The sequence below is a fragment of the Lathamus discolor genome, chromosome 1 (assembly GCF_037157495.1).
Source record: "Lathamus discolor isolate bLatDis1 chromosome 1, bLatDis1.hap1, whole genome shotgun sequence".
NCBI classification, from domain to species: Eukaryota; Metazoa; Chordata; class Aves; order Psittaciformes; family Psittacidae; genus Lathamus; species Lathamus discolor.
In genome coordinates, this window is record NC_088884.1 from 159,401,452 (window position 1) to 159,424,959 (window position 23,508).

General features: G+C 48.5%; 2 protein-coding genes across 5 annotated transcripts; one reads left to right on the forward strand and one right to left on the reverse strand.

The window, feature by feature from the left end:
* Window positions 1–755: 755 nt before the first annotated feature.
* On the reverse strand, window positions 756–20,530 carry IMMT (inner membrane mitochondrial protein). 4 transcript variants are annotated; one of them, XM_065661473.1, is made up of 15 exons: window positions 20,359–20,529; window positions 13,498–13,574; window positions 12,307–12,496; window positions 10,662–10,779; window positions 9,966–10,046; window positions 8,800–8,901; window positions 7,507–7,643; window positions 6,299–6,402; window positions 5,381–5,516; window positions 4,854–4,983; window positions 4,570–4,584; window positions 3,187–3,410; window positions 2,450–2,581; window positions 2,009–2,138; window positions 756–1,716 (listed from the first exon to the last, which is right to left on the reverse strand). In XM_065661473.1, exons 1-15 carry the CDS (start codon window positions 20,401–20,403, stop codon window positions 1,109–1,111), a joined length of 2,229 nt encoding a protein of 742 aa, XP_065517545.1. In that variant the 5' UTR covers window positions 20,404–20,529; the 3' UTR covers window positions 756–1,108. The 4 variants fall into 4 exon arrangements, with proteins under 4 accessions (XP_065517545.1, XP_065517526.1, XP_065517520.1 ...); XM_065661454.1 differs by lacking the exon at window positions 9,966–10,046 and having other exon boundaries at window positions 20,359–20,530; XM_065661448.1 differs by lacking the exon at window positions 4,570–4,584 and having other exon boundaries at window positions 20,359–20,530.
* Window positions 20,402–22,861, forward strand: MRPL35 (mitochondrial ribosomal protein L35). The gene is made up of 4 exons (XM_065664592.1): window positions 20,402–20,462; window positions 20,559–20,922; window positions 21,688–21,832; window positions 22,526–22,861. The coding sequence occupies exons 1-4, from the start codon at window positions 20,402–20,404 to the stop codon at window positions 22,712–22,714; spliced, it is 759 nt and encodes a 252-aa protein (XP_065520664.1). The 3' UTR covers window positions 22,715–22,861.
* The last annotated feature ends 647 nt before the right edge of the window (window positions 22,862–23,508 follow it).

Below are 23,508 nucleotides of genomic sequence, written 5' to 3' on the forward strand. Positions count from 1 at the left end.
ACAGAGGGACTTCACTGCTGGTTGGACGCAAGGCTTGCTCCAGAAGGCAGGCATGCCTATGCACTGTATGGCAAGTGCTGGGTGTAGCAAAGAAAAAGGGATTTTGGGGTGATGCACCACCAGTTTAAAACTGGATCAGCAGGTGGACAAAGCCACAGTTACTGATTTCAGTCTTCCTTCACTGATGATAAGGGAAAAAGAGGGAAGTCCACCAGGGCAACCAGGTTAAGTTACGCTTACCTAAACCTATATTCCTATATGGATTTTTTTTGCAGCTGTATAAATGGGCAGATGGATCGTATCTATAATTTTGTTTCTTTAAAGATTCAAAAAAGAGGTAAGATTTAACTTCTCCAGGCCATGGAGGAAGGCTGCTCTTCATAGAATCCCGGACTTGTTGGGGCTGGAAGGGACCTTAAAGCTCATCCAGCTCCAACCCCTGCCACAGGCAGGGACACCTTCCACTGGAGCAGCTTGCTCCAAGCCCGTGTGTCCAACCTGGCCTTGAGCACTGCCAGGGATGGGGCAGCCACAGCTTCTCTGGGCACCCTGTGCCAGCGCCTCAGCACCCTCACAGGGAAGAGCTTCTGCCTAAGAGCTCATCTCAGTCTCCCCTCTGGCAGGTTAAAGCCATTCCCCTTGTCCTGTCCTTACAGGCCCTTGTGCAAACCCCCTCTCCAGGTTTCTTCTAGGCCCCTGTAGGCACCGGAAGGCTGTATCTGACATTGACACAAGAGACTGAACAGCAGGAGAAAGTCGTTGAAGTCTGGTTTTATTGAGCTGACAAAGTGGCAAATTGTTAATGGCAGGTTACAAACATGATTTTGGTTGACCACAAGCCTGCTTGGTAAGATGGGGAAGAAACAAAACTCTTACACCAATTGGAGAGAAGCTTCCTGAAGCTGGGTGTCAGGAAATAACTCCACACTGAGAAAAACACAACAGGTTGTGAAGTTAAATACAGTGCAAGGAAACAGAGCCTGCACCCGTGCTTTGATTTCACACCTCCAGCCCCTGCCAGCGGCTTGCTTTGCAACCCTCAGGAGACGATGCCATTTCTTCCCAGCACATTCCGTCACTGAACCACCTCCAACGCCACAATCCTGCCTCACTGCACTTGAGTTGTTCCCAGCCCCACGGCGCTGGCGTACGCTGTCAAGATCTCCACGATCTGTTTCGTTTCCAGGGTCATGCGAGCCTCGGTGAGCCAGTCGTGGGCCACCCTCCTGGACTCCCCTCTCAACTGGTTGACAAACTTGGCCGCCAGCTCCAGGTCTCCGTGTTCGATGCAGTAGGAAGCGTAAGACAGTAACTTGAAGGTGTCGAGGTCGTCGGGGCTGAGCTCTGCAGGCGGCTTCAGCTGCTGAGGGTGAAAGACAAGCAGGGATTGCAGGTAGGACAGGAAGTACTGGTACAAGCTGTTTCTGGTCTCATCGATCATAGCCACCCGTTTGGCCAGTTTTTGGACCGTGTAGAAGCGCGCTCTGAGGGCCTCTTCGCTGTAGACTCCCCGTGTCAGGGACTCCTGCGGGAGAGCCGCTGTTAAGGCTTCGGTGAACGCGTTGTCAGCACAACTGGCTTTGATGGCCTTCACTGCGCTCTCCAGGGGCTCCGTGGGACTGTCCCCAGAGGCTGTTTTCATGCAGTATTTGAGTGCTTCCACAGAGAGCCACAGCTGATGGGCCTTCCTGGCCTCCTCCTCTGCCACCGCGTGACCTGCAACGTAAGCCAAGAACGGGACTCTCACTTGGGTGCGCACATGGGAAGTTCTGAACATGAGCAACAAAAGCCACCTCTAAACACTCTGCTTTGACAAGCAGCCACCCCCTCAGCACTTGATCCTAAATCTGATCCATAATTCAGGATCAGAACAAGACAACAGCTCTTTGGAATAGCTCAGCAATGTGGCAAACCCAAGACCACAAGTTACATGCCCAAGCCTGGGTTTAGGCACCCAGGTTGGGTAACACGACTTTAGTCCTTAAAGAAAGGTGATTTCAGTGCTCACTCTCGACTGCTTGCTCAATTCCCTTCAGCCTGGCGAAGGCAGTGTTGATGTCCATGGTGAAGTTGTCGAGCTGCTCCTGATTAAGGCGTCTGAACTGGATTTCTTGTTCACTGAGTTTCTCTGCTAAGTTCTGAAACAGAGCGAGACACATCGGTCAGAGCAGACACAGCCACTTCATTACAGGCACCTGATTTTTAAGACGTGTTTCTATAAAGCTCTTGTCCCTGCTAGGGACAATGCATATACTAAATACAACAGACCAGTGAAAAGCCTTACTAGGGTGAATTTAATAGTTACTGCACTTGGAACTATCCAAAGTTTATCATCTATGGTAAAATCTTTAAAGACCTTGTCAAAAGTCCCTCTCCAGTATTCTCGTAGGCCCTCTTTAGGTATATGAGGGCTATTCCCCTAATTCCCTTAGGGACTCTTCTCCCTTACCTGCTCAAATTCCACCTTCAGGTCCTGCTCCTGGATCCTAAGAACGTCCCTGATGTGGTCTGTGTGGGCAGCCGCCTGCCGCCGCAGCTGCGTCCGCATTTCACCCTCCATCACCTCGCGCACTTCTTCGATCTGCACACACAAGAGGCTGTTACGACACCGCCAGTTTCCAACTGCTTGTCACAGGTGGTGATTTATCCGACATCAGTGATTACCCAGGGGGTATTTTATACAAGTGGCATTGATATGGCCCATGTTTCATCTTAAAAAGCTGCTGAGGTCCAGTTCTATAGCTGAGCCTTTTCCTGTTCAAAAGCAGCTTCACAATCCACTAATGCCAATAACTGGTGATTACTCACCAGGCAATTACAGCAGTTTACCCAAAGAAAGGCTTACTTCATGCTGTCTGTATTTACCATAGACTGGTTTGTGTTGAAAGGGACCTTAAAGCTCATCCAGCTCCAACCCCTGCCACGGGCAGGGACCCCTTCCACTGGAGCAGCTTGCTCCAAGCCCCTGTGTCCAACCTGGCCTTGAACACTGCCAGGGATGGGGCAGCCACAGCTTCTCTGGGCACCCTGTGCCAGCGCCTCAGCACCCTCACAGGGAAGAACTTCTGCCTAAGAGCTCATCTCAGTCTCTCCTCTGGCAGGTTAAAACCATTCCCCTTGGCCTTGTCCAAAGCCCTCTCCAGGTTTCTTGTTGGTCCCTTTAGGCACTTTAGGAGGCTGCTTTACCTTTTTCTCCTGTTCCAATTCAATCTCACTTTTGTGATGCTCCAGTGCTTTGGCCACAGCTGCCTCAAATGCTTTTTTATCTTCAAGTTTCTGCTTCTCCAGGGCCAGCTCGATGTGCTGCTGCTCCCGCACCCGCTGCTCTGCCAGCTGCTTGTTCAACTGGTCGATGCGGCGATGGGCATGTGCAATGAGAGAGTTCAAGTCGTCTGTTGATAACTGGTCAGCTGAAGAACACACAGGGTGTTAGGGAAGGTCTGCAGGGAAGTGGCTGCTGTGGTGCATTGCTCACCTCCTGCTCAAGCACTCTGAGGCTCCATGTGGTTGGCCAGTGAGCATTTTTTATGGGGATCCCTGAGCACTTCAAGCCTTTGACCTGTGCTAATGCCCACCCAGCACTGCTCTGAACCCACCTATGGGGAAGGACTTCCAGTCTAGCATAGAAATCCCAGACTGGTTTGGGTTGGAAGGGACTTTAAAGCTCATCCAGTTCTAACCCCTGCCACAGGCAGGGACTCCTTCCACTAGAGCAGCTTGCTCCAGGGATGGGGCAGCCACAGCTTCTCTGGGCACCCTGTGCCCAGCTACTTTCCAGGTTTGGCTACTCAAAGAGCTGACATTTGCTAACAAGTTGGCTATTTTGCTGCCTGGAGAGGAGGAGGACACAGGTTACACCTGCACCATCTCATGACCTGAGATTTGGGGACCTGAGAGTTGCCCAGGCTCTGTAAGATGCTGCAGCTCACTTTGCACTGGCTGCCAGCCCGGTTTTCCATGCAGGACTACTCAGGAATACCTGCCTGCAGGGTCTGAGGCACATGAAATTCCACAGTGCTTCAGCCACCCTGCTGCTGTGTGCTGGGGAGAGGACTGGCCCAAGAGGGCTCGGTACAGTGGTGCGCAGCAGGGAAGCTGAGCAGCAGCACTAAGCTCAGTGCTGAACTTACACTGTTACAATGGGGGTTTACTGCACTCCAGATTTAAATTACATTTCTTTGATTAAAAGAACATAAATAATAATCAAGCGCAGAATCAAAGGGTTAATCAGAACTAAAACCAGTTGTGAAGATGAAACCTGGAGAATCAAATCAGCTTCAGATGAAACTGATCTGGGTTTGGTGGCCCAGCTCAGAGCAGCCCTAGTACTGAGATGCTGTGGCAGGGCTGGCAAGAGCTGCAGTATCCAGCATCTCTGCCACCAGGACTGCTGAGGTGGGCCTCCTTCAGGACAAACACCATCACAATATCAACTAGGATTGGTCTTCAAAGGGTCTGCTTCTCACTGGAATCTCAGCAGCACAAAAGCTGGCTTAAATGTAAATGTGCCACACAGATATGAAAAGGGACAAAGAGATGACATGCACAAGACAGAACAAGTTCACTCACCTAAGTCAGTTATCTCTGCAACAGAAAGAGGAGAGGTTGGAAAAGTTAACATACATTCACTACAAGTCAGTCATGCAGAAGTAAAAGAGGAAAAAAAGAGCTTATCATCTACAGTGACTTAAGAGTTCAAGTCTTGAGGAATTCAGGAAGAATGATATAAAAGTCTCTCTATTACAAGATACAGCCCAAAACATCCCAATCACTGAAATCCCCTTTGGAAACCCAAAGACTGATGTTTAACCAAATGAAACATGCACAAAGCAATGGTGCCAGCAGAGACTTACTTAGCCCCTTCCAGCCAGGCTTGACATCGGGGGTGATGCTGTCAAGCTCTCGCTGAAACTCTTCTCTAGCTGTAGTCACAAGCTCATGATATTGAGCTACAATCTTGGCCTCAGATTGTGCTGCCTGAACCTGTAACAAACCCAAATGAGAGGGGTTTAGTATTGAAAAGAGAAGCATACAGAATTTAAAGCCAGGCTCTGAGTTAGTGGGTAACGCCATTTACCCACCAAGTCATCAGCACACATTGCTCCTGCTCCTCCTTAACCTCACACTAAATTCCTCTTGGAATCAACCAGGAAGAATAAGTTGCCCACAGAAAGGACTGACTCCAATCAAGCTGCCAGGAGACTTTCAGGAGAGTTCAAGCTCTCACAAAGATCTTGTCATGGCTGATTACTGGGAGTACAATCAGCTCTGAGACAGAGTATAGCTGAAAGAGGATGGAACTTATTAACCTACCACAGAGGATGTGGGGATGGGAGACCAGCACAAGCTGCCAGGCACTTACAGTCTGTGGAAGCATTACCTTTTTCACCACATTGTCCAAGTCAACTATCATATGACGAAGGTTTTCTTCTGCAGAGGTAATGTGAGATTTGGCTCCTGCAATCTGAGACTTCTTGGCATCCTCGATTACACCTTTCATCTTCTCTAACTCCTCTCTGAAAAGAGAAGCAGCGGCTAATGATAAATAACGCGTACAGGTCTTACGGCACAACCCCAGAGAAAGGTTTACTTCCTGCTGTCTGCATTTATCATAGACTGGTTTGGGTTGGAAGGGAGCTTAAAGCTCCTCCAGTTCCAACTGCCACAGGCAGGGACACCTTCCACTAGAGCAGCTTGCTCCAAGTACAACCCAGCCTGGCCTTGAACACTGCCAGGGATGGGGCAGCCACAGCTTCTCTGGGCACCCTGTGCCAGCGCCTCAGCACCCTCACAGGGAAGAGCTTCTTCCTTATACCTAACCTAAATCCATTCAGGTTAAAGCCATTCCCCCTTGCATTACCACTACATGCCCTCACAATAAGTTTAATATTGACAGAATTATCCAAGAATAACACTAAAAGGATTGCGGATTATTTTTAATCTTATTTGAATTTACCACCGCTAGATACAAGCACTAAGGGGATAAACAAGTTCTTAAAACAGAATAGGACTGTTTCAGACTCCTGGGTACAGTGAGGACTGTGTGCACAGGCACCCAAGATAATGGTACCGCCATCAATCAGGGAAAGGAGGGATGACAAAGTAAGACAATCAGGTGTACACATTGCAAACTGAAACGTTCATTAATGTATAGAACCTGGGTTTGATTTGGCACAAACACATCAGTGTGACTGCATCAGTGACTGCATCCTTTCTAGAAACTTGTTGGGTGTCTCCCAGCCCTCGCATGGACAATACTGTCTTACCATTCAATGAGCCTTAAAACCCAGCAACTCACTTGGCTTTTAGAAGGGCATCAGCAGCTTCATCCACAGCTCTCCTCCGATCCTTCAGTGCTTCCTCCAGTGTGCGCCACTGAGAAGACTTTTTCTCCCCAGCATCCTAAGAAGCAGATTCCTAATCAGGGTCATTGCAATCACTCAGTAAGAGAGTTATCAAAACAAAGTCTGTAGAGATTTATAGACTCAGAATGGTTTGGGTTGGAAAGGACCTTAAGATCACCCAGTTCCAACCCCCTGCCACGGGCAGGGATGCCTCACACTAGACTATGTTGCCCAAGGCTCTGTCCAACCTGGCCTTGATTCACACATTGCTACAAATTCCACTTCTTGCTACAGATTTCACTCGACCTGAGCAATATCCTTGTGTTTTACCAACAGCACAGCTGGAAGCTTTAGGAATTATTCTCCTCTTCCAACATTTTAGTTTGGGTTTGTTGCGTTCCTCACCTGAACAACAGCCATTTGTACATGCAGAAAAGTCTGTGTGGATCACTATGGTGCCACAGCGGTTCACGGCGAATACCTGCATGTATTAATGTACTCTAATACCTAAATACTGCTTTCAAGCTTAATACTTAAAGCATCGTAATACTTTTAAGTTGCTTAATGTTAAAGTAAGCTTAACACTTAAGCAAACTCTTAAGACATTTGTTTTACTAACCACTAGATTAAATCTTGTGTTTAGTTGCCCATATGCTCATTGATTAACAACTAAATGATATCCTCTGATCCAGAACTCAATAGGCAGCAGCAGTTCCCCACAAGTATTAGGTTTATTCCAGCATTGGCATGCCAGAACCACAAATGCCATCACTCATACATCGCCTACTCATTTCCAGGCAAGAAACAAAGAGCCCAGCAAGGGGAAGAGCTTGACAGAATTAGCAGGGTGGACAGCATGATACCCTCACTGTACCTGGGTAAAAAAGGAGCTTGGGAATTAAAATACAATGTGAATACTTGCAAGCAGAAAGGTACATGTTAATACACTGATAAAGGGAAATAAAGGAGTTGGGGAAAAACAGATCATTCAAAAGCAAACCCACCTCATTCACAAGTGGAAAGATGAGTTAAAACAGTGATAACAGTGAAGACATTGCAAGAAAAGCTTCCAACTTCAGTTTTAGTTGTGAGATTAAAGGTTGTCTGGGGGGGGTTCTTTCAGTGTGTTCAGAAAAAGAAGAACAATATTGTCCCAGTTTACCTCAGAATTGTCCATGGCCTCCTTCAGGATCTGTGAATGGGCATTCACTGCTTGCACAGCAGACTCCTGGGCAGTAATGGCCTGAAGGGTTACACGAGCTGTTGCGCTTAGAGCTCCTTCAAGAGTTGCTGCAAGGGCTGAAAAAACATTAATTAAGTCAATTAAACTATAAAGAAAAAAGTTTTAGAATCAGTGAAACAACACCTCACATCCTCTGTGCCTCCTTATGCTATTTTCCATGATCCAAAAGAGTTCACAGAATCACAGAATCCCAAGGGTTGGAAGGGACCTCAAAAGATCATCTAGTCCAACCCCCCTGCAAGAGCAGGGTAACCTACAGTACATCACACAGGAACTTGTCCAGGCGGGCCTTGAATATCTCCAGTGTAGTTCAGTTCAGAAACTACAATGCAGCTTGCAGAAGAAGAGTCACCAAACACACTTCCTATTTAGAAAGGAAGCTCTAAGGTGCAAGTCTGCACTTACAGCAATAAAATTCCTCCGTGGAAAACCTTCACCATGTTTTTGCATGGGGGTGCATTTAATCCAAGAGGTGTATCCCATTACATAGAGGGAGGCTGAGCTGAAAGAAGGGAAGCTGAAGAGGTATCTTAAGTGATGCCTTCCACATCTAAAGGGATGTTACAGAAGAAACTGAACCAGGATTCTCAGAGGTGCCCAGAGAAATGGAAAGAGGCAACAGATCCATGTACCAGCAAGAGAAATTAACTGGATGCACCAAGTTCTCCACCTCAAGAAGCGCTGGCAAAGCTGCTCAGGAAGATGAAACAATCTCTGTCCTTGGAGAGCTCCAAACCTCCAGGGAGAAGGCCCTGAGCAACCTTCCTGTGCAAGGATCATTATTTACACTTTTAAAGGGTGCTCCTAGAGAGGTGGATGATGCCCCAAGCCTGTCAGTGTTTACGAGGCCTTTGGACAATGCCTTTAAGAACATGCCTGAACTTGGTCAAGCCCTGAAGTGGTCAGGGAGCTGGACTTGATGACTGTTGTAGGTCCCTTCCAACCAATAGAGTCTAATCTATTCTAACCTGTCCCAATTCTCCATGCAGGCAGATGGACCTTGGAGAGCCATTCCAACCCAAAGTTTTCCATCATTCTTTGACTATCAGTTACTTCTTAGTGAGTGGAAGAAGCTTCAACACCACTCACTCTGCCAACCCAACACAGGGACAACAAAAAGGTGTCTAATCAGCTTAGAACTCTAAAGCCAAGAGTCCAACAATTCTTCTGTCATGTACAACACAGAGAGGAAAACCAACAGCACAGACTCACCTGATATCTTCTCTTGCTCCTCTTTGTCTTGCTGGGCAAGCCGGGCTGCAACTTCTTCTGGTGACCGTTCTTTTATAGCATGGAAACCTTCATGTACTTTACCTACTCGGAAGTAAAAGAGAGTTGAGCTTAGGTGGAGAGCCCAAGTTAGTACCTGGATTACTTGCAGGGAAATCACTTCCTTTTCCACACTGATTTTTATCATCAGGATCACTTTATAAACCTGACTTCTGCACAAAGCCATGCTGAAACTACCTCAGGCACTTTTATATCCATAATTAAACACCAGGCTCACATCTCCTTAAAATTAAAGATAGTAGCATGGACACCTCACCTGCACGTATAGATTTAATGTTGACCAGATACAAAAATACACAAGATTCAAAGGCAAAAGGCAAAGCAAGAAGTGAGAAACATCTATGGAGCCAAGTTTAATTTTTAAGATAGTATCTTTGGGGGTTTTAGCTCTCCTTTGGCATGCTTAGTTTCCAGTTAAAATAACAAGAGATTAGTGAGCAGGTTATGGTGAATCACAATTCTATTCTATTCCTTAGCCTAAGGCTATTTAAGAGTGAGCATTCACTTAAGTAATTCAAGACCAACAGCAAGTATCTGAACTGAGGAGACAGCCTAGACCTCTCAGACTCAGGTTACCTTCTCATAATGCTGATGGTAACTCTGAAGAATGCATTTACTTATTGCTGCCACACTTGTTATGAGATGTGTTCATACATAAAGGAATTAATATGATACCATCTCAAAGAGACTATGATAGAGAAGCTGGTGTTTCTTGTTGAGTAAAGCCATGTTCTGCAGTCGCTTCACTTGGCCCTGGGCAGACATGCTTTTCTGAACAGCAATCAGAAAGCCACAAAGAGCACAGGCAAACTGGACTATGCAGGTTCCAGTTCAGCATAAGGACCTCCCTCTTGCGTTCACACCTATACCTGTCCCAGGTATCACTCTCGGCTTCTTAGTATGCTAAAACTCTATTAACAGATGATGGGAGTTTTCTTCTGCAAGAGGCACAAAGAATCCTTTAAAAACAAAGAATCCTTTAAAAAAGCCTTTAAAAACTAACAAATACCAAGACAGGAGTAAGAGTTTATGCACTTGAAGCTACAGGATTTGGGGTTTATCCATCATGTTCACATGATCTTTTTCACCTTCTTCAGTCTGTATCCCAGGAGCTGGCACCGACACGGCTACCCCTGTTGCAGAGATGATCTGTGCTGCAGCCTTGCCCGCTGTTAAACACAGTTACAGAACAAAACCACCCAGTAAATGTGTGTTAGAATGTTAAGAACAGGGATGTAAGACTTCATTATTTTTTTGCCTCTAAAAACATTCTTTTGAACACTGATATTAGTATTTCCAGAGAGCTTCCTGGAGACACAGCAACCAAGTGTTACACATACACACACACACAGAGCCATGAAATGTACAATGATGTCAAAACTGCTCCTCTCTAAACCAATCCCGTTTGATCTGGCTTTACAGTAGCGCAGTCATTACCCAAATTAAAGCTTCTTGTGCTTGCAAGCAGAGGTGAATAGCCTCAGCACCCAAAGTGATCGTCCTGCTGAGTGCCATATCTAAAGGATGCAGGACAGTCAACGTTTATCTCCCATTGCAAACAGTCTATAAAGTAAATTAAGAAACAAAATAGTAGGAAAAAAGAAATCTAAAGCCATTTTAGGCAAATTTCCTTATGACTGAAAAGAAAATAACATTATTTCTCAGAAATGAGAGCATACTCATCATCAACCATTCCAGAGGACTACGTTAATCTCCCCCAGCATGTATGACATAGACCATTAGGATCTTTTGCTTGTCTCTACATGATACTGTGTAAACTTTACCTTCTTTTTCCTCTGCAGGAGCAGCAACCTCTGTTTTGCTGATGTGGGATTTCGCGGGCTGTTTGGACTCTTTCATTACTTCTGCTACAGATGAGATCTTCAGTGGGCCTTGCTGTATCTTGAAAAATCAAAACCAAAAGACCCCATCAGTTTTCCAACCAGCCTGTGTGGCACTGCTTCCATTAGAATGGGAAAGCACATTTCCGAGTCTAGAAGACTGTAGCATAAATCTAAGCTTCAAGGTACACATGAAAACAATAGCAAGGCCATGTCACTTCTTGCCTTGATTTTTAATGTAGAAGGGATCTTTACAACTTCCACCTCTGGAAAACTGAAGGGACAGCAGTGGCACAGGTTTCTCTATACATATTTATTAAGGTATGAATAAAAAGCAGGTAATTTCCTGCCTCAAGTGTTCCAAACACTTCTGAGTCTGTTGAGCACTACAAATAACACAGAAACTACAAAAATCACACACACAAAAGGTCTGAAACCACTCCAGAAAGCAGATTTAAATGATTTAGTCTATATAAGCATATCTCAAACTAATTCAGTTGACACTTCTCTGTTTCAAACCTCTGCAGCACTTCCTGTCACAACAACCAAGGCCATCAGTCTCCCCTACCCAGCTTCAGCTCTTTAGTTGAGTGCTCCAACAGCTTGCCCCTCAACTGTCAAGCTTTGTCCCCCAACACTTCTGGCAGTCACCCCTGCCATCCTGACCAGTTTCTAGGCAATTCCTTCTGAAGCTCAGTGGAAAAGATAGGAACTGTTTTAATGGTGACTGCATAGCTCAAGATATGTTTTAATTAAAGAACAAACACGGTGATTTGGTCTGGGTATCACTGAATGATGCCACAGGCGTGGTGTGGGATTGACGGGCATGAAAGGAATCAGATTTGCATGATTTCACTGACTGCCCTTTGAAAGGATTCAGATGCTCATGTTCAGGGCAGGCAAACACTCAAGAGTATTGCAAGGTTTTATGATATTAATCCTTTAATATCCATTACTCAAAGCCACAGGGAAAAAAGAAAAGCATTTGAGTTAGAGCCATGACTGCGCAGGTGATGACTTTGTAAGCCAGCAAAATCTGCTAGTGCCTGGGAGGCACAAAGAGTGAGCACAAAGGTGTCTAAAGCCAGAAGAGAGGCAGTGTTGGTGAACTGATCTTCTCCTCTTCATTAGAAACAGCTTTCTTAAATTCCAGTTTAATAACTTCTGGGTTTCTTGCAGGTCAAATGGCTTCTGGAAGCTCAGGACAACCACAGCAGAGCAGCTCTTCAGCATTCTTGGATAAATGAGAAGCGTTTGCTTTCAGATGCAGGAACAGAGAAACTTCCCGATTCAATTTCCAGAAGGCAGCATCAGGGTCCCCCTTTCCCATGTTCATGCCACTAAGATTTCAAAGGATGATGCTTACGCATGGCTCTGTACCACTCAAATCTTTCCTCATTCCAGCATGTTTTCAGTCCTCTTGAAAGTTAAGCTCAGCTCAGAATAAGAGTTTTCTAATCCTGCTACATCACTGACTGCACTGAGCCTCTAGAAAAACAGTTAAATTCTAGCACATCACCTGCCCCTCTCTCTGCCCACTTTATGTCTAAGCAGAGCAGCTATTCAGTTAGGAATGGGAAACACTTACTGGTTTCTTTGGCAGCGGTGTGCTGTAAGGTGCAGGACCAAGTGCCATCTCAAAGAGTTTATCTGAGTAGGGAATGGCCTTCTCGACGCTCTCCCGGAACTGGGAATCATAGCTGGCGTACAGGACGGTCCCCCCCACCCCTCCACCCACAAACAGGATACCAGCACCAATGACTTTGCCTACAGAAACACTGAGGGGGAAAGAAGAGTCAAAGTTATCAATTGTATTAGTGAGAGTGATGTAAAATGTATTATATGACAAACATCAGTCAGTTTGTGAGAGTTCAGCTTCCGGCTGAGGACACCCACTCTGTTCTTGCCAATAAACCCAGCACCCACTTTAAGCTGCTTTCAGCACCAGCAAATCGATACTGGTTCATGACAAACCTAAAGGCAGGATGGCAACTCACAACCTTCCTTACAACTATTGATCATCCTGATGAGCTTCATTTAAATTTGACTGAATCAAACAAGGAAGACACGAAACTATGAGAATAAAAGTGACTCAACAAGTCCCACTGCTACCAATTTGCTCCCATGTAAAACTAAGGAGCAGATTCCCTCTTGATCAACGCAACAGAAGAACCAATTTATGGAATCACAGAATTCTTTGGGCTGGAAGAGACCTTCAAAACTCATCCAGTCCAACCTCCCTGCAATGACCAGGGACATCTTCAACTAGATCAGGTCGCTCAGAACCACATCCAGCCTGGCCTTGAATGTCTCCAGGGACTGTGCATCCACCTCCTCTCTAGGCAACCTGTGCCAGTGTTTTACTACTGTCATTGTAAAGGATTTCTTCCTCACATCCAGCCTGTGTCTTCCCTCTTTAGTTTAAAACCATCACTCCTCATCCTATCACAGCAGGCCCTGTTAAAATGTCTGTCCCCAGATTTCTTATGAGCCCCTTTTAAGAACTGAAATGCCACAATAAGGTCTCCCTGAAGCATTCTCTTCTCCCAGCTGAATAACCCCAGCTCTCTCAGCCTGCCTCCATAGGGGAGACACTCCATCCCTCTGATCATTTTTGTGGCCCTCCTCTGGATACTCTCCATCAGATCCATGTCTTCCCTGTACTGATGACTCCAGAGCTGGATGCAATAATCAAGGTGGGGTCTCACCAGGGCAGGGTAGAGGGGCAGAATCACCTCCCCTGACCTTCACATTCCACCCTCCAAATCCCCCTACGTACCCAGACTCTCCTGAGGAGGTGGCATATCCACGGTACAGCTGTAATGGACGGAGTGATGCCCTCCGGCACCGGCTATTCTGCAAGGGGTAGAGGAGACAAGAGTTCAGCAGTGAGCACATTTAGACTCAACAGCAGTATCCCACCAGTTTGCTCCATGGCCACATCTCACACACTCTCCAAAAGAAAGCAGCAGCTGGAATCAGAGCAGTGATGTTGGACTCTTGTTTTCCCTAAACAAGGCAGAGAGCTTTTTCATAGAGTCACAGGCAGGTTTGGGTTGGAAAGGACCTGAAGATCATCCAGTTCCAACCCCCCTGCCATGGGCAGGGACACCTCACACTAAACCATCCCACACAAGGCTCTGTCCAACCTGGTCTTGAACACTGCCAGAGATGGAGCATTCACAGCTTCCCTGGGAAACCCATTCCAGTGCCTCACCACCCTCACAGGAAAGAACTTCCTCCTTATATCCAATCTAAACTTCCCTGTTTAAGTTTGAACCCATTACCCCTTGTCCTGTCACTACAGTCCCTAATGAAGAGTCCCTCCCCAGCATCCCTATAGGCCCCCTTCAGATACTGGAAGGCTGCTGTGAGGTCTCCAAGGCTATGAGGTCTCCAACAGTTTCACAGGGAGCTTGTAGCTTAAGTCCTTTTTAAGTGGTAATGAGGCATTTTGAAAAACAAGGAGGAAAACCAAACCCTACCGCAGCTCATTTCTGCCCTGATTTTGCCCGTTTACATTCCCTACCCAGTACCCCTGGGTTAATTCAGATTCTCTTTGTCAATCTCATGGCAACCCCAACCCCTCAGCTGTGAGCAGAGCAGAGGACAACAGCAGCTGTTTCAATACTTAAAACTATTAAAACCTCTATTTAATACTTCCAACTATTTTTATTTGTGAAGACATACAAGCAGATCTTCAGAGCGGCCCTGCGGAGAAGGACTTGGGGGTGCTGGTCGATGAGAAAATGAACATGAGCCGGCTGCAGTGTGCGCTCGCAGCCCAGAAACCAACCGTATCCTGGGCTGCATCAAAAGGAGCGTGACCAGCAGGTCGAAGGAGGTGATCCTGCCCCTCTACTCTGCTCTCCTGAGACCTCACCTGGAGCATTGTGTGCAGTTCTGGTGTCCTCAACATAAAAAGGACATGGAACTGCTGGAACAAGTCCAGAGGAGGCCACGAGGATGATCAGGGGACTGGAGCACCTCCTGTATGAAGACAGGCTGAGGAAGTTGGGGCTGTTCAGCCTGGAGAAGAGAAGGCTGCGTGGGGACCTAATAGCAGCCTTCCAGTACCTGAAGGGGGCCTATAGGGATGCTGGGGAGGGACTTGTCATCAGGGACTGTAGTGACAGGACAAGGGGTAACGGGTTAAAACTTAAACAGGGGAAGTTTAAATTGGATATAAGGAGGAAGTTCTTTCCTGTTAGGGTGGTGAGGCACTGGAATGGGTTGCCCAGGGAGGTTGTGAGTGCTCCATCCCTGGCGGTGTTCAAGGCCAGGTTGGATGAAGCCTTGGGTGGGATGGTTTAGTGTGAGGTGTCCCTGCCCATGGCAGGGGGGCTGGAACTGGATGATCTTGAGGTCCTTTCCAACCCTAACTATTCTATGATTCTATGATCTTGAGCTTCCTTACAGAGACCTCCCCTTTACAAGAACTAATCACAGCTTTCCATAGAGACATCAGAGCAGAACATAAATTACTACATGAAGAGTGATTTTTTGTTGTATTCTACTCAACAAAACCCACATTACCCAAGATTTTTATCTATCTCCTTTATACCTGAATACTCAGATGTACCAGAAAGACTGGTTAAGCTACTATAGCATACAGAAGGAAAAACACCATCCCCTGTCAGGTGTTATTTTCCCCACACATGAATTGCTGAGAGAGAAAGCAGGACTCATGGGAAAACTGCTCTAAAGGCACAAAAAGAACTTTTCCCATGGTTAAAGTATTTTGGCCAAGCAGGGAATTTTCCTTTAAATAAAAGGAAAACTGGGAGATGCTTCACTACAACATAACCCCCAAAGGAAGTTTCGCTCCTTCCTTTGGCACATGGCAATAAGTAACAAGGACAAATCTTGTGCTTTAGGTCCCATCCCTGCCCAACAGCACAGAGAGGAAAGGCAGGAACACTGAATTCTTAAGTTTTTCCAGAAAGGCAGCCAAAACATGTTTAATGAGTAACAGGAGCATGGGTACAGCAACAGGAAACGTGCTCCTCTTCCCCCTGAGACCTGCCTGGGCTCTGGGGCTGATTTTCTGGGTTACAATGGATAGAACAGGCAACAAAATCATGCATACATTCTGTAATGGTTTTGATTATTAGACTTGATTGCCCCAGCAGCACACGCTGAGGCTTCACTTGTCCTTCCAAGGGGAACTTCATGACTAAAAGCCTCGGAACTCATCTTGTAATCGACTGCTGGCCATGCTCCTGCCTCTCAATAGCTCCACACCATGACACACAGGATGAGCAAAACACTTCAGCACTGTGTATACAGCTCAACCCAATGAAATGAGAAGAGACAAAAACCATTCTTTTCTATTCATCAGGCTGAATTTTCAGTCCCTTCCAGCACTTTGGGCTTAAGTTATTTTGCCTGATGCTCATCTGGAAACAAACCATTGCTGCCAAGCCCCTCAGCAGGCTCTCCAGAGGTTATCCCACAGCAAGAAGGGGTTTAAGGCAACTCATTCCCACACCTTTGCTTGGGCTGGACTTGCCTTCTAGGTGGTCCTGGAAGCTGCCACAACCATAACCTTGGTGCCTGGGCCAGTCCCCTATTGTCATATTGGCTAAACCCCCTACTCAGCCCGGTGATGGCAGATAACACCCTACCCAGTCAGTTCTCCTACCTTCAGCAAACACATCTGTTCTTGCATTGGGAACAGGCTGTGCTTAGGTAGCTAAGGGGGCAGAGGGGAAAATGTGTTTCTGGTACCTCAGCATTTATGCTTCGTACACCAGGAGGGTTTTTCTGGTGGGATTATTGGTTTTAGTGCAGATGCTTTATGGACCAGGTGATCTTTGTGGTCCATCCCAAGAAGGGTGTTCTATGATCAGCCAAATCCCCATTTATTGTTCATCAAGTTGAGAGGAAGCAAAACTCAGGAGCGCTGTCTACAATGCTGGACTCTCACACTAGTGTACATGTAGCAAATGGAGTGAGAACTAAACCTAAACCCCAACAACGTTTTATGAACCCAAGCTCGTCTGATTTCTCTCCATCACATCCAAATGTGATCACCAAAAAAATCACTGACTTGTTAAAAATCCTTCTTTTTGAAAGCAGCATTTTCTCTTTTGGCTGTCAGAATAATATTGCTTGTATTTGCTGTATCACTGTAATTTGGAAACTTACAGGTAGTTTGAATCATTTCCAGGACTTTGTCAGGTTTTAGACCCCTGTTATTTATTTGCAATAATAAATTACAATGGATTTAGAAGAAATAGATGGCACATGCTTTGCTATGCCCTGTGAAAGGCAGAAATAGCCCTTTGCTGTTCATTTGGATAAAGCATCATGCAGACAGATCCCTGTAGAAAGGGCACTGCAGGGCAGCAGTTGCCATTTTTTCCTCCTCTTCCAGCAGTTCTGTGTGCTGTTTGTTTCACCTAATTCCTTAGCTGCTTATTATTTTACATTCATTATCTACTGTTACATCACCACAAGAATTACATTGCAGGGCACATCATACCTTCAGTCTGGCTCATACTCAGAGCCCCAGTGAACCCAGCAGTTGAGCTGCTGCTTATACTTCATGTGTAATTTCAAACTACAGAATCACAGCATGGTTTGTGTTGGAAGGGACCTTAAAGCTCGCCTAGCTCCAACCCCTGCCACGGGCAGGGACCCCTTCCACTGGAGCAGCTTGCTCCAAGCCCCTGTGTCCAACCTGGCCTTGAGCACTGCCAGGGATGGGGCAGCCACAGCTTCTCTGGGCACCCTGTGCCAGCGCCTCAGCACCCTCACAGGGAAGAGCTTCTGCCTAAGAGCTCATCTCAGTCTCCCCTCGGGCAGGTTAAAGCCATTCCCCTTGGCCTGACCCTACAGGCCCTTGTCCCAAGCCCCTCTCCAGCTTTGCTGTAGCCCCTTTAGGCACTGGAGCTGCTCTAAGGTCTCCCCTTAAGGAGCCTTCTCTTCTCCAGGCTGAACCAGCCCAGCTCTCCCAGCCTGGCTCCAAAGCAGAGCTGCTCCAGCCCCCTGAGCATCTTCTAATACCCAGACATGGGACACACCACCCTCTGCATTCATTCAGTCCCAGCTAATCCTCTCCCAGTCACCAGGCTCCACCATCTTGCCCTAGAGCCTGCACAGAATGAAGCCTGTGCTGCTTTCTGCCACATGGGATTTGTGTACTTAAACAGAAAAATGAAACCAGAAACCTCAGAGGAAGTTTATTATGACAGAGGTCGGGTGGAACAAGGGCATCTGACCACAGAACTCCAATTAATTTCCCATCATTCAAGACCTCAGTGCGGTATCACACCTTCACACATCAAGCCTTCTGTTCCTCTTCAAATTAAACCACAGAAATACTCCAAATAAGGGAAGAAAGGTCCCTGACCCACCCTTGCATGTGCCTGCAAACAAGGCCAGGTTGGACGGGCCTTGGAGCAAGCTGCTCTAGTGGAAGGTGTCCCTGCCCATGGGAGGGGTTGGGGCTGGATGAGCTTTAAGGCTCCTTGTAACCCAAACCATTCTGTGAGTCTATGAATATGAATAAAAAGAAGCAAAATGTCTCAAAAACCCCTTTCATTGCATGACTACTCTTGTTGTCCAAACTAAATCTCTGTTGTGTTTGGTCTCATCAGGAAACACGAGTGGGGATAAAGGGAAAATTTAACACGTGGGTTTTTTAAGTAAGGAAACAACCAGCAAGGACACAGGCAACAAACTTCACAACGTGCTGTGACTTCTCTGTCTGCACAGTTCTTCCACAAAACATTTACAGACCAAAGACACGCTCCCAACTTGCAAAGCACAACGCTGGCATTCCCAGTGCTGTACAGTCATTCCAAACACATCCTTCTAAAGCCTGAACACATGCACACAGCCCCAAGTGATAAACACCTGCAAAAGCCTGTTTTCTGTCTTCCCAACTCCCAGCTAAAACATTCCACAGGCCTGCAAATCCAGAGCCTTCCTTTGGTGATCTGCACCAGGGAACACTCCAGCCTTTATAAAGCAGCAGAGGAAGCACCAGTGGCTGCACTGGAAGAAGCTGGGAGCTTTAAAGCAGTTACCTTTCAGCTACAGAGTCAGTGGGGGCTGAACACACACCTGAGCTCCATGAATAAAGAGTAACCAACACTGAACACAGAATAGAAGATAAAAGCGATCTGATCAGGTGACTTTTTAATCACTGTTAACAGATACCTGAAATACAAGTTGGGGCATTTGCAGAGGAGCCACCCTCACCTCTAAACTTTTGTAGCTACTTAAAGCTGGCCAACTGACCCTGAGCACAGAGCTATGGCTCTGCATCTATGTGGATACTGAAACAGAAAAGATGCCAGGTGCTTCTCTTCTGGAGCCAGGTTTAGAGAGCTGGGCTGGTTCAGCCTGGAGAAGAGAAGGCTCCTTAAGGGAAGACCTGAGAGCAGTTCCAGTGCCTAAAGGGGCTGCAGGAAACCTGGAGAGGGGCTTTGGACAAGGGCCTGTAGGGACAGGCCAAGGGGAATGGCTTGAACCTGCCTGAGGGGAGACTGAGATGAGCTCTTAGGCAGAAGCTCTTCCCTGTGAGGGTGCTGAGGTGCTGGCACAGGGTGCCCAGAGAAGCTGTGGCTGCCCCATCCCTGGCAGTGCTCAAGGCCAGGTTGGACACAGGGGCTTGGAGCAAGCTGCTCCAGTGGAAGGGGTCCCTGCCCGTGGCAGGGGTTGGAACTGGATGAGCTTTAAGGTCCCTTCCAACCCAAACCACACAGATTCTGTGCCTGCTTCACAAGGGCTCTGCAGTGCATTATCATCCTGATCTCTGTATAAGCATGAGGGGAAAAGTCCAGGCACTTCACCCCACGGGCACATTTCCTCCTGGCATCGCATATTCCCTCCTCTTCATGCGGTTCTGTGAGGACCGAACGTTCCCCGTTACGGCTGCTCGGTACCACAGCCCCCCCACACGCGCAGGCGGCCGTCACCCGTCACCCTCAGCACCCACGGCCGGACCCACCCGGGTCAAACCGGGGCAGGGCTGTGAAGGGCCGGCACTCGCAGGCGCAAGGGAGGCCGCGCCGGGGAAGGCAAGGTCACGTCCTTCCCGCCTGCTGCCGAGAGGGCCCGGGCGCCGCGACACCCCGGGCCCGGGCGGCTGAGAGCCGCTGCCGAGCCCCGCCGCTCCTCCGCGCTGCGGCCGCTGCTCACCGGCGCTGCCGAGCCCCGGGCCCGCGGGAGCGGCGGCACCAGGCCCGGCACCGGCCACCCGCACCCCCGGCGTGCAGCGCGGCGAGCGGCACTCGGCCCGGCCCGCCTTCTACCCCGCAGGGCCGCACTCGATAGGGGGCCCCCGGCGGACTACCATGACCGGCATGCCTTGCGGGCGGGGAGCCCCTCCACCCCACGCACCTCTGCCGCAAGGCACGCAGGGACTCGTAGTACACACGGCTTACCGGCGCCGAACCCCCACCCCTCCAAGCAGCCTATTGGCTCCCGCTGCCGCCCCTCAAAGCCGAGCAGCCAATCACAGCCCACATGTGCGGAGTCATTCAGAGCAGACCGAGCCGCGATTAGAGGACGCGCCTCATGTCCCCCCCCCGCCCCGCGCTGCCCCCGCGGGCAGGCCCGGCTCTGCCGGTCCCGTGAGGCGGGCGGCCAGGCCTCATCACCCGGAGCTGCCCGCCTCCCGCCTCACCTGCGCTGCCACGGCGACGCCCGCTCGGTGACACGCCCGCAGCATGGCCTCGGAGCCGGCGGCGGCCGGGGCGGGCAGCAGGAAGGCGCTGAGCGCGGTGACCGGCAGCACCGCCCGCCTCCAGCCCCCCCACCGCACCGCGAGCTTCAGGCTTCCGGTGCGGCGGGGGCGTGACCGCGCGTAGCGGAGAGTGACGTGAGGCGTGTCCAATCAGAGCGCAGCGAGCGGGCCGTGTGCAAATGTCACTGCCGTAGCGCCGGGGCATGGCGGCGGTGGTGGCGGTGTGCGGGGCTGTGGCGGGTCGGTGCTGAGGGGAGGCGGGCGGCCATGTTGGGTCGGGAGCGGGGCTGTGGAGCGGCGGTATCACGGGGTGTCCGCTGACAGTGTCTGGTTCTCCGCAGGGGTCCTAGGGCGCTGGGCACCCCTGGCCGCCCGTAGCACCGGCCTCGCCGCCCGCTGCTGCGTCAGGCAGGTGCGGGCACCGGCGGCGGCCCCGCTGTGGAGACCGCAGCCACTGCTGTGGGGGAGCGTGCCTGGGGGAGGCACCGCATCGGTGCTCAGCAGGTATGGGCTGTGCGGGATCGGGGGGAAGGGCTTCGGAGGGGCCTTGTGGTAGCTGCTGTGTCTGACAGACTGTGTCTGCGGTGGTGTCTGCCGTAACGGCACCCTGTTAGACCGCGGTCTCCCGCTTCTGCTGCCAACAGCGATTGACGCAAGAGGTGAACGGAATAGGGTTTGCAGGTGTAGGCTTTGCAGATAGCCCTGTTATAATCGGGACTGATTGTTTCGCTGATGATTCACAGAATGAGTAAGGTTGGAAAGGACCTTAAGATCATGCAGTTCCAAGCGCCATCCGGTCATGTCCAGGGCCAGCTCTCACTAGAGCATGTTGCCCAAGGCTCTGTCCAACCTGGCCTTGAACACTGCCAGGGATGGAGCACTCACAACCTCCTTGGGCAACCCGTTCCAGTGCCTCAGCACCCTAACAGTAAAGAACTTCTTCCTTATATCCAGCCTGAACTTCCCCTACTTAATTCCCCCAGCATGCCAGTAGCAGCAGAATGTTTGCCCTTGAGCATCTCACCACTTTCAGTAGATGAAAAAAGCTTTTCAGCGTGACATAATAACTTACATGAATTTTGACACGAGTCAAGCACCACGGCATGTAAAAGTGCTTCTCCAGTTCTGTACTTCATGTTAGGTGAGCTTTCATGAACCTTCAGACCAGTCACAGCCACTTCTCATTGCACAACAGAGACAGTGACCGGTTTTGGAAAAAGATGTTTCATTCCTGTTCTGTTTTCTTCCCTGTTTGGGGGGTGTTTTTAGCGTCACATCTCTACTTCCAAGTATCCTGCATCAGCCAGCGAGGACTGTCACCTACAACAGCATAAAGCATGGAAAGAGGAAGACAGTGAAAGCCGTCATCGCTCGATTTCTCCGGCTGCACAATGGCCTTTGGGTTAGGAGACAGGTAAGGCCTTGGTAATATAAATGTGTTCTTTGTACAAGGGCATGGAGTGATGGGACGAAGGAAATGGCTTTAACTGACAGAAGGGAGATTTGGATTAGATGTTATAAAGGAATTCTTCCCTGTGAGGGTGCTGAGGCGCTGGCACAGGGTGCCTAGAGAAGCTGTGGCTGCCCCATCCCTGGCAGTGCTCAAGGCCAGGTTGGACACAGGGGCTTGGAGCAAGCTGCTCCAGTGGAAGGGGTCCCTGCCCGTGGCAGGGTTTGGAACTGGATGAGCTTTAAGGTGCCTTCCAACCCAAACCCTTCTGGGATTCTAGGATTATTTACAGGCTGATTGTTTTCCTTCCATTAGAGGGCAGTAGCTAGTATGTAAACAGGGGACATTTAAACTGGATATAAGGAAGAAATTCTTTACTGTGAGGGTTAGTGAGGCACTGGAATGGGTTGCCCAAGGAAGTTGTGAATGCTCCATCCCTGGTGGTGTTCAAGGCCAGGTTAGACAGAGCCTTGGGTGACATGGTTTAGTGTGAGGTGTCCCTGCCCATGGCAGGGGGGCTGGAACTGGATGATCTTAAGGTCCTTTCCAACCCTAACGTATTTCCAAAAGAGGGGAATTTCCCTGCTTTTGTTATCAGTACATCTGTGTGTGCGTATTTATAGCAACTGAAAATTCTTGCGTGTTTTCTTCTGCCAGGCTGGTTATAAGAAGAAACTGTGGAAGAAGTCAGCTTCCCAAAGGAAGCGTTTGAGAGAGTTCGTGTTGTGCACTAAAACACAGTGTAAACTCCTCGATAAAATGACCACTTCCTTCTGGAAAAGAAGGAATTGGTATGTGGATGATCCCTACCAGAAGTATCATGACCGCACGAATCTTCCTATGTAGGAATCTTGGATTCACTTTTGCATCTCTCTAGGAAAGAGGTAGTGGTGCCTGTGGTATGGTCTTAATTTTTGACATATGAATGTCACCTCATCAGAATTGTGGGTATCAACACCCCAAATAAAGGAATATTCAGGATTTATCTTCCAATGCATTTTGTGTTTTACTTAGCAGAGGCCAAGCTGGCCTCCTGCATGTTCTGATGGCTGTTCTTTTCCTGTGGTTGTGTGTAACATGGATGAATACAGTCTAAAACAGCATTAAAAGTGAATAAAGCAACATATTTAATCTTAAATCTTTTAAGAGAAACATGTTTAAATAACCCTAGGGCATATTATGCCGTGTCCATACTTGTTAGTGGCTTGCTGAATGGAGTCTCCTTGAGAAGGGGCGAAAGGAGGGCAGGGTCCCACTCAGTATTGTTGCCTGTCACGGTACCAGGTAAACTGTTGCCAGGTCTCTGTTAAACAGCACAGCAAAACCCCAGTGTGGTGGCTGTGCGTAGTTTTAATAACTGATTAAAAAAAATGCATTAGCCACCAAATTTCATTACAGGACTGACACTTTGTATCTTGTGTTGGGTTTTGAGTAGGATAATACACGCTTTGGGTCCTACATTGTATTGTCACGCAGTCAGTGCTGAGTTTCTTTTTTATCCTTTCTTTTCAGCTAATTATACATCACAGTGTGTATCTCTATGGGACAACAACAAGGGTTTACTACAGGGTCCTTTGGGAGCATGCAGCCAGTCTCTGGTTTCACTAAGGGCTACATCAGAGGGTTTCTCTACAAAGCTG